Raw genomic sequence first — 10,932 nt, 5'->3', positions numbered from 1 at the left:
TACAAAAGAGAACAAAGAGAATGGATCTTTTTCTGCAATCTCAAAATTAATTAATGCCTCGAGATGAAACTCGATTTATAAAATAAGCCACAGACTTAACGGCTTCCCCGATAAATAGTTGACATATTTATGCCAAAGAGAGATGCACGGACAATCTCCATAATCTATTTTTTCTTTTTCTGCTAGGCCATTCTGTTGTGGTGTGTAAGTGCCGGAATTTTGATGATGCATCTCATTGCCGAAGGAATTCATCAACAATAGATTGCACAAATTTCAGGACATTGTCAGATTGCCAAACACAATTTTGTTATTAATATTGAGAGCCTACTATATTATAAAATTCTTTGAATGTAATATACACATCACTCTTATTTCGAAACAATAATATCCATGTCATTCTAGTACATTCATCTATGAAAGTAATAAAATAATGCGCTTGAGACAGTTTCAACTTTCACAAGGCTCCAAATATTAGAATGTAAAACAACAAAAGATTTATAACAATTATTCAAACTTGGTAAATATGAAATACAACGATTTTTTGCTAATTCGTAATTATCATAATGAAAATCTGAGCTATCTAAACCTAAAAATGAATCAGGTTTGAGATTTTGAAGATGACCAAACAAGATATGTTCGAGCCTTATATGCCATAACCATACATGGTGTCGTGCCTTTCCAACCCCCTATGTGCGCAATACATGATTGAATTTCTTCTCTCCGCTTTTAGTCAATTCCAGAAAGTAGAGTCGTTTAACACCATAACCAAGAGTCTTCCGAGTCAAAATGTCCTTAATGATATAAAAAAGAGGCCAAATGGTTACAGTGCAATTGAGAGAGGAGGTAACTTGGCTAACCGATAGAAGATTATGGTCTAGAGCAAGTGCAACTGAAACACTGACATGTTTTAAAACATCTGTTAAGACAACTAGTCCTTCTCCAATAATTGGAGAAGTACCACCACTAGCGGTAGAAATAAAGGGCTGAGAAGATGGTTCTAATGATTGTAATTTTGCTTGGGTCTTTGGTCATACAATTAGATGCTCCACTAACTATAATCCAAGTACTATTTGTAGAAGGTGCAGTAGCATTAACATTAACATTGCTATTACCCGTAATATATGACTGTCATATTAACACGAGCTTCTATTTTACCATCATTGTTTTGGCCGATTGATTCATGATGAAGTCGTGGCTTTAACTCTACTTGGAATGACTTTGCTAGGTTTCTTCAAGAAATCCTACTAATATGTATAACTAATGATCTCATAGCATCATTTTTTTGAATGTCCTAATCACCACAATGGCTATAAATAATATTATTAGGCATACCAGAGTTCGACCTTTAACAGAATTGATACGATGGATAGCCATGGTAGAACTCTCATGAATTAGCCGAGCACTTCCCATAGGCTGTCTCTGTTGAGTTTCTCTTCGGAAATAAGCATATGTACTTTTAAGGTCAAGCTTTGGATCCTTTCTTATAATCTCATCATGAACTTGATCACATTCTCCATTAAGTCCATTGAGAAATATATGGACTCACAACCTCGTAGTATGTGGACATGGGTCTTCCGTTATACATAGTGGTGAAGGATTTTCGATTTAGTTCAAATAACCGGATTTCATCCGAACCCTCAGAGAAGATTTGGCAATTGCATTCCATATTTCCTTTGTCGTGGAAAACCTGATAAACCACTGCATTGACGTAGGACTCATCAAGTCAGTCAACCAGCTCTTCACCTTATGATTCTCTATAATTCATATTGCATTACCCGAGTCAGTTTGTTCAGGTTTCTTTACTTCACTGATAAGGTAATCAACCTTGTTTTGAGCTCTAATACACATCTGCATCAATTGAGACCATAATGAGATATTTATTTAATCAAGGATAACTCCCGTTGTCTTGTTAATTGAGTCAGGGTTTGTTATGGTTGAGTTCACAGGGTTTCTCGTTGTGCCATATGAAGGCATAGAATCGCCCATCTTGGAAACAATTAGGTTGGACTTTCAGGTTTTACGAATCTGATTGCTTTGATACCATGTTGGATATTAGGTTTAGAGAATACTTTTCCTTTTCACATCTTTTATTCATCTCATAATAGAGGTATATATCGATACAACTAATGCTTTGTTGACAAGTAAAATTAGCACACATACTTGACCCTTACTCTAAGGAATACATATTTTCATAATAGTCTCTAATGTTAAGAGAAACAATCCGTCCATATTGTGGATTACCTCAAAATCAACCATATCAAATATAATAACATATCAATCGCTTGATAATTGCCATGAACAGAAACTAAACAAGATCAATAGACCCAATCTATTATATTTGCATCATCAACAAGGGTGAAAATATATACATTAACATCAACTAGCTCACGCAACATATTCAAATCCAATGCAAGGTACCACAACTCATTGAATAAGTGATATTCAAACCAAATTGTCACTAGGAATGACAATGGGTTGGGAGGTGCCAGGGCAGGTCTAAGCTAACATGGGGCGGTTGCGGAGTGGGTTAAAACAATTTTTTTTAAAGAAATTAAGTAGGGCGGTGTGGGTGAAATTGAAAACTTTTTTCTCAAGATACTCTCTGGGCTCTTTCAACTTTCATATCATGTTAAAGAGCAGAAGCTCTCAACAATTACCATGTTCTCTCTTTCTCAGATTTTCATTGAAATATTCCAACTTGGTTGTTTAAAGTTATCAAACAAACACTTTTACATAATTTGTAAACAAAATAAAATTGAGTTTTAGTTCTGGAAATTAATTTGAAATTAAACAAAATCGTCATTCTTATATAGTGAAATGTTAAATTTGTTGGTTTTAGCAAAATATCAAATGAAGAGAAAAAATAAAAATAACATAAGTGGGCGGGCGGAGCATATTAAAAATTGGAACAAAATGTTATATGGGCGGGGGTGTAGAGAATAACTGAAGAAAAATATAATTGGGGAACCTTCTGTTAGCCCAAGATCGATAACTAAAATTGGAAGATTAAACTAAAGAAGAGAAAGCTAGAAAGAAGAACTTGATTCTGGAAGAATACTCTTTTATTTGGTTGTTCTTGAGTTGCTTGGGTTGATTACAAACGGCTATGACCACTCCTATTTATACTAGTATAGGGATGCTTATAGAAATTCTCTAGATACTTCTACAAAGAAAATTCTAGTGAACTTTATCTTCTACATATCTAGATATTTTTTAAAGATAATTATCCTAGGTACTATCGCAGACTAGAGCCGTCAAAATGGGCTTGGCCTGCGAGGCCGGCCCAACCCAACCCTTGAAATAAGTGGGGTTGGGCTAATATTTTTGTCCCAATTACGAATGAGGCTTTTTAACCGGCCCCATTTGGCCCGTTGACCTCTTAGGCCCAACCCGCAAGCCTCAGAGGACAACCCGTGGACTATTAATATTTTAAATATTTTTATATATATTTTTCATAGTGTTTTATTTGTAAAGATTTTATGAATAAATATTTTGAAAAATAAAAAGTCAAGTATTTTGCAATATCATCTTGCATGGTGAATTGTAGATGAAGATGAACTTCTTAAGGAAATAATATAACATGTTGATTTAAATGTGATCAATGTTGGAAGTAGAAACGGAGTTATAAAACATTAATTAATGAGTCATGTAATATTTAGAAATTTAGATTTGTTAAGTATTTAGGTTGTCTTGTGTTACTGGAAATCTTTTAAACCAGCTAGAGCTTTGTGAGAGAAATGATGGAATGATCAACATTTATCCGCTAAATCTTACGTTGGCTATTATGTATTTTTTAAGTAATATTCACCAAAGTGTATGATTCATAAATGTGTTTTTATAATTATTCACAGAAATGTGTGATTTATAAATGAATTCTTTATGAATTGACGTCGTGTTCATAGGAGTTAACATTCGATACTTTTTCTAAGAGAGTAATATTGTTCATTTTTTGGTTGAAGTGTCAACCCGTCCCAACCCGTGGCCCGCTTAGAGTTGGGTTGAGACGCTATTTTATTGACCATTTAATTAAAATGGTTAGCCCGCCCCAATCCATTTAACTCTCTAGCCCATTGGGGTTGGGTTGGGTTGGGTTGGGCCATCCCATTTTGACACCTCTATCTCAGACTATTCTAGAAACTTACTAGAACAATCTATCATATATCCAAAAAATCAACTTTAACTTTTTTCACACTCTCCCTTAAAGTGAATTTTCAAAATTATTCCACACTTGTCGCAGAAGAACTCAAACGAAGCTTTTAGCCACGTCTTGGTGAAAATCTCAGCATTTTCTTTTGGACTCCTCTTCCTTCTTCAAATGATAAAGATAGTCATTTAATCCATGTAGATTATCTCATTGTTGAGTTCTCAAACTCTCTTTCTCTTAGCTTCTCAACAATTAGATTATTTAGAGAAACATACATTATCAATTTGTTGTGAAGTCTCAACACCAATATCGGATCCATTACCATATCCATATTCTCTTATCATCTCCTCGAATCTTCAAAGCTTTCAAAAATCATATTGTTTATCTTTGAAACTTCAAAATCAACTCCTTCATCTATTTGGTCATTATTTTGTCCATTTATTTCCAATGTTTGATCTAAGTAGTTACTGCCCTCGATATCGCTGACAGTTGATTAGAGACTTCAACTTTCCATACTTCTTTCTTAATACTTTCTCCATAAAGGCCATCATCGACATATTTAGCTCCATGCTCTCCTTGTTCAGAATCTATTTCCTTCTTCAATAGAGGCTACCATATCACCACTTGAAACATCCTCAAAGATTTCTTGCTTCATGCTGACAACATCAACTTCTTGTTTCTCCAAGTGGTCGGTTATATAACATTATAAATCCTCGATCCAATCTTTTTCAAGATTGATGGAAATCATGACATTTATTGCTCGAGCCTCAGCTACTAAATATTTTTCCCACTCTTCTTCTTCTTCGGTAACTTTTTGAGTCATATTGCTATCCTTGGCTTGACAATATTTCTTTTATGTGCCCTACTTCGCCACAACGATAACATCTTAGAGGCTTCTTACCATAATAGTTAGAAGGATCTTCTTTCTCTCTAGGTGAGCGTAAACCACCTGAGAATCGAGAGTGTGACATATCTCGTGTTTTTCCTTTAAAGTTTCTCTTATCGGCTATAAGAGCATTTTCTTCTCTTTTGACAAATACACTAGACAATTGCTTAGTTAGTAGTTCCTGTGATGACAACAAATTTTCAAACTCCACCAAGGACGGTTGTTGAGCCCATCTTTGAATCGACGTTACAAATGGAATATATTCAGGCTTCAAACCACAAATGACAATTTTATTCATTCGTGCTTCAGAGATAGCCTCATCCGGATTCAACAAAGATATCTCAGAACATAAGCTCTTAATCTTCAAAAAAATACTCAGAGATAGAAAGATTACCTTGAGTGGTGTTAGCCAATTCATTCTCCAATATCTGCAGCCGAGCTTCATTCTTCTTGTTGAACAAGCGATCGAGGGTCCTCCATATCTCGTAAGCTGATTTACACTTTATAATGTGATCAAATAAATCGGAGGAGATTGTCCTCTTCAGAATGAACTCAACATTCCCATTAACTTGCTTCCATTTCTTGTATATGCTACTGTTTCCCGATCCGTCAATAGGAGGACTCGTGTCATTCCCATTAACAGCATCCCACAAATCCTCTCCGACAAGTTATGATTCCATACATGTCTTTCATACCATGTAACTGGACTGATTCAACAACTCAATCCTCGTCCATTAACACGACCGCTAAAATCCATCTAAACAAACCAGTTGAATCTACCACCAACCCGATCTTGAAATAAAACCCACTAGCCAATCTACGGCTATGACTCTGATACCATGTGAAGAATAGTAAAAGAAGAGTATAATTGGGGAACCTTCTGCTAGCCCAAGACGTTAACTAAGATCGAAGATTCAACAAAAGAAGAGGAAGCTAGAAAGGAGAACTTGTTTATGAAAGAATACTCTTTTATTAGGTTGTTGAGTTGTTTGGGTTGATTACAAATGACTATGATCACTCCTATTTATACGAGTATAGGGATGCTTCTAGAAATTCTTCTACATACTTTTACGAAGAAAATTCTATTTAACTTTATCTTTTAGATATCTAAATATTTTTTAAAGATAATTAACCCCGATACTATCCTAGACTATTCTAGAAACTTACTAGAACAATCTATCATATACCCAAAAAATCAACTTTAACTTTTTTAACAGGGGGGAATTAAAATTTTATGGATAAAGCTTCAACTCACCTCATTGTCATCTCTAATTATCACATGTTTATCCTATGAAATATGACTAGTAAAAAATATCACAAATTTCAGTATACAGTTAAAGAGCCAAAGATATGTCAACATATTGTGAAATTTTTTATTAAAGAACCCAACAATCATTTGTCAAACAGTTGGGGAAATCCTACGATTCTTCCAAATAATCAACTGGCAAAATTCTCCTCCATTCCTAAATTCACAATTTCATTTTCAAAATTCCTTTAGAAGAGTCAAGCAATGGGGACAGTTACGACGATATCGATAGCAATTGGCAGTGTAATATTAGGTTTGATTACCATAGAAATTGCGGAACACGACCCGTATGATCAACACAACAACATACGTGCCCCCTTTCAACCTTATCCCGGATCCAGACTCAAACCCATCTGAGCATCCGGATTCTACTGCTACTTCTTTGATATGAAGTGTCTAATTTGTTGTTGGTGACACGAACCCACAATAAAGTTAAAGTTGCTCATTTGCTGGGGGTCCTAAGGTGTTTCGTCATAAAATATGAAAATATTATTAGACTGGAATGGTTTGTACTGACATGTGGTTATTTGCTCTCCTATTGTCTGTTTAGTTAGATTGTGATAATAGATGTCAAATTACAAATTTAGTTGAATTTACTAGCTATTACTATAGGCAATTTAGCTATATCAATCAACTAATTGCGTCTCAATCCCAAGGTAAGATTTAGATCCTAAAGATTTATATATCAAATAAGAAAACTGGAATAGTAAAAAGGAATACATCATTCATTCTTGGGAATCACATTCAACAATGAAGCTTATCAAAACAAGGTTCAAAGACAATTACTTGACACCAGCTGCATATATATACTAAGTTAAGGCTCAAAAAACGACCATTCAAGCAACATACTGTAAAATTTCTACATAGAGATCCTTGATTATCCAGTTTTACAAGCTACTCAAAACGATAATGGCTGCTCACCCGGAATAAACCCCTAAATCTGTTAAGAGACCTATTTCAACATTCAGGTGTAGCGTTTCAATGGATCAGCTGCCTTGCCAGATCTAGCATCAGTCCAGGCTTTTGCAATTGTCTTCTTCATTTCCTCATCACCGTCCTCATACATGTTCTGCAAAATGAAACATCACTCATCACATACACATTGAAAATAAGAAAGGAATTGCAAAGAAGTAAGAAGTCCACAACATCAGAACAAGTTGATACCTTCATCATATCCATTATTCCTGCCATGGGGTCTTTTTCTTTGTCCAAACTAGGCTTGAACTGCAGAATAATAAGCATGGCATGGTTATTAAACAATCACCATAATCAAAAGTGAAAAATAATTACGTGGAACAGGTAATAACCTTGTCCTCTTTGTAATGCAAATCCAACCAGTTCCCTTTGGAGGCTTTGGCCAAGGTGATGACAACCCTTGATGGTTTCACGAGCACCTTACATTTCTCAGGTACAATCTCTCTGTTCAATTTCGGCAAGGAGAAGCGATAGTTCTTTCCATTTACATCATGAAACTTGGCATCAAAAGACATAGGCTTGAAATCTGTCTCCGTTTTCTCCTGATCTACTCCTTCCAATGATAGATAAATCTGCATAAGAGATAAATAAGCCATCAGAGAAGAGACAAAGAGTACAATCAATGAAGGCATTGCAAGAGTTCAAAATATCGAAATGATAGAGAACTGAGTGGAATTTTATAATTGAAGTAAGAACCCTTTCCAATGGTTAAGCAAGTATCTCACACATTCAAATGGATACAGGGGTTCAACGTTATAGCTCTGACTGAAGATATCGTACCTTCACTTTGTCATTGTCCTGATCCCAACTGAAGGATGAAACAGAGACATAGTTCAGAGATGGTTTGTGGATCACCTTTGCTGCAGTTAAAACTGGAGCTGGTATTTGCGAAGATGACACTGAAGCACCATCTTTTGACAGCTGCAGAACAGAAAAGACGTTAAGACTTAAAATATCATATTACAAATGTAAACCTGTTCGCAGAATACCTTTCACTAAGAACAGATTGAAAAGAGCTGCTAAACACATTTCTGTATAACATGATTCAAGAAGGATGTTTCATGTCAAATTAAATGTGCTATTGCCTCATTTGTCATAATCTTAATATCTAATTTGATAAGAAACAGCAAAAACTTGGATATGATGCAGGTAGACTTTTAACAGCACCATTTTCTAATCTCATTTATGTATCCATTATCCATTTATCGAATAGATATAACCTCGTAAAGAATAAAAGAATGAAAATAATGATCAACCAGTATCTCCTGAAACTGTATTTTGCAGCTGTGCATCTTGTTTAACATACATAATCACCAGAGAAGTTTTCAAAAACAGAGTCATCATGCTTAGCAATAGGTTTGGGATATCAAAATTATTAAAGGTGAAATGTTTTGAATTAAATACTCCATGAAATTACTAAGAATGAAGAAGAATATAAAAATGACGGAAATTAAAAAAAAAATTACATAAATTTGAGTAGTTAAAATATCAAAGCAATTTTACTAGTAAAAAAATCAATGTGCAAGTAATTGTTAATGGTTCAAGGGAGTAAAGAACTCATGATGAAGTAAAATGATAGTTCAAAAATTCATTATGTTATCATTGGACTACAATAGAAATGTTCCAATCTAGTCTCACTCAACAATAAGTTTCTAAATTTTCTTTATCTAAAATCTTCATGGTGTTCAATATTTAAGCCATAAATAGAGTAGATATTTGCAGCTCAAAGAGAATGTAATGTCAAAGCTTCAAGCCTCATACATCCGATAGAACATACCGTTAACAATCACGATAACACAAATCAAATACACTTCTAAGCATCACATGTCATCATAAATTTGAAAGCAAATTAGGTGATGTAAACTAAAAAATCAAGTTGGATTACGTTTTGACCCAGCTGGTTACACTAGTTAGATCCCTGTTTTGACCCGAATGTTGTTTGATGGGTCATTTTGAGTTCGATCTGTTAGGTCAAATCAACAATATAGTCATTACCCAACCAGTTGAAATACCGGACCGATAGGGGGTTTGGGATGATTTTGCCCCTACTTAGTATTCATTTCAAGATACTAGACTAGAACCATTAACTTCTAAAAGACTAAACAGCCAGCTGATGCAATTACAGCTGCTTCATCCACTTCTGCAACAAGAACCCATTATACAGTCACTAAATCATCTAGAAGTCACAGCTATTAAATCACTAACAACAAGAAGTATATTCGGATTCCTTGATAAAGATTTCAGATTAAGAGCACCCATGCTATCATAATTTCCCGAACCCAGTCTCATTTTATTGAAGGAAGCCATCAAGTGAGACTTAAGAACCTTACCTTACACAAAAATCAAAACCTATAGTCTCATTTTATTGAAAGGAGCCATCAAGTGAGACTTAAGAACCTTACCTTACACAAAAATCAAAACCTATAGTTTCTACACAATAGTTCATCTTGAAATGAAAAGAATCATGAGACAACAACAACAATAATCCCATTTGTGAGTTCTGGAGAGTAAAATACATGCCGGTCTTACCACTACTTCATGGAAAAATAGTGCAATAATCGAAAAATCATATAAAAAGAATGTCAAAATTGAAGGCATAATACATAAATATTTCATTTAACTTTACATCATTATTTAACTTTACATCATTTCACCTTATCATCCAGTTTTGAATGTGTATAAGTAGACACTTATAATTATACAATGTTAAACAAATTCTATATTGCATAATACACCTATGAGCCCAAGTAGAGCGCATAATGCCAGGTATGATGCCACATAGAACGGGTTACAAATTTAAAAGTATCTGCATATATAACATAAATATAAAAAGAGATAAGTTAAAATACATATTTATTTGTTATGACAAAAATGAATCATGCTGAACTATACCAATTCAAACTATAATTGAATTACTCCATTTTAGCTCACATATACCCAACTTAAAGAGGAAAAACGACAAACTGAAAAATACAGATACACAGACAAGCAACAATACTGGAGATGGAAATAGTAAAACACTAATAACAATAAAAAAAGAGTGATAACCTTCTCCAAGTTACGAATCTCAGTATAAATGAGAGAAAGGACACGAGGCCGTTTGGCTATGGTGTGAAGCTGCTGAAGTTCCTCCAAGTCCAAAGCTAAATCGTTAGCAGCCATTTTCTACTTTCTTCTTCTTCAACAAATAAAATCAAATGTGAATTCGGGGTTATGGAAGATTTTTGAAGTTCAGCATAGAAAATGCTAGAAATTTATAAAAGAAAAGTTGAGAAGCTTCCAGACCCTAGAGGAGGCTCGTAAATGTGTGTTAATGGGCTGGGTGTTCCATTCATCCAAATTTAGCCGGCCGGCCTCATTGGAAAGCCTCATAATGAATACTCCTTTCGTACGTTGTGATGTTTCATTACGACATTTGATAAAAGAAATAATATTTTTGGATAACCCCGAAAAATAAGATTTTGTGACAAATCAAGATTATAAAATTTAAAGAATGCATATTATTAACATTTTGTTTGAATCATTATTATCCATTGTTTCATAATATATTGTATTGTATTATATTCTATTTTATTGTATTATATGATAGATACAATGTTTGACTAGCTGTATTATTTGTTA

At 34.3% G+C, this 10,932-nt stretch overlaps 1 protein-coding gene across 1 annotated transcript; it reads right to left on the bottom strand.

Moving 5' to 3' along the window:
- Positions 1-7,040: 7,040 nt before the first annotated feature.
- Positions 7,041-10,701, bottom strand: LOC101267627 (uncharacterized). The gene is made up of 5 exons (XM_004244758.5): positions 10,360-10,701; positions 8,092-8,232; positions 7,644-7,883; positions 7,501-7,560; positions 7,041-7,405 (listed from the first exon to the last, which is right to left on the bottom strand). The coding sequence occupies exons 1-5, from the start codon at positions 10,471-10,473 to the stop codon at positions 7,301-7,303; spliced, it is 660 nt and encodes a 219-aa protein (XP_004244806.1). The 5' UTR covers positions 10,474-10,701; the 3' UTR covers positions 7,041-7,300.
- Between the last annotated feature and the right edge of the window lie 231 nt (positions 10,702-10,932).

Source organism: Solanum lycopersicum, chromosome 8 (genome assembly GCF_036512215.1).
Source record: "Solanum lycopersicum chromosome 8, SLM_r2.1".
NCBI classification, from domain to species: Eukaryota; Viridiplantae; Streptophyta; class Magnoliopsida; order Solanales; family Solanaceae; genus Solanum; species Solanum lycopersicum.
The sequence above is the reverse complement of the archived record's forward strand: the minus strand, read 5'-3'. Positions and strand labels throughout refer to the sequence as shown.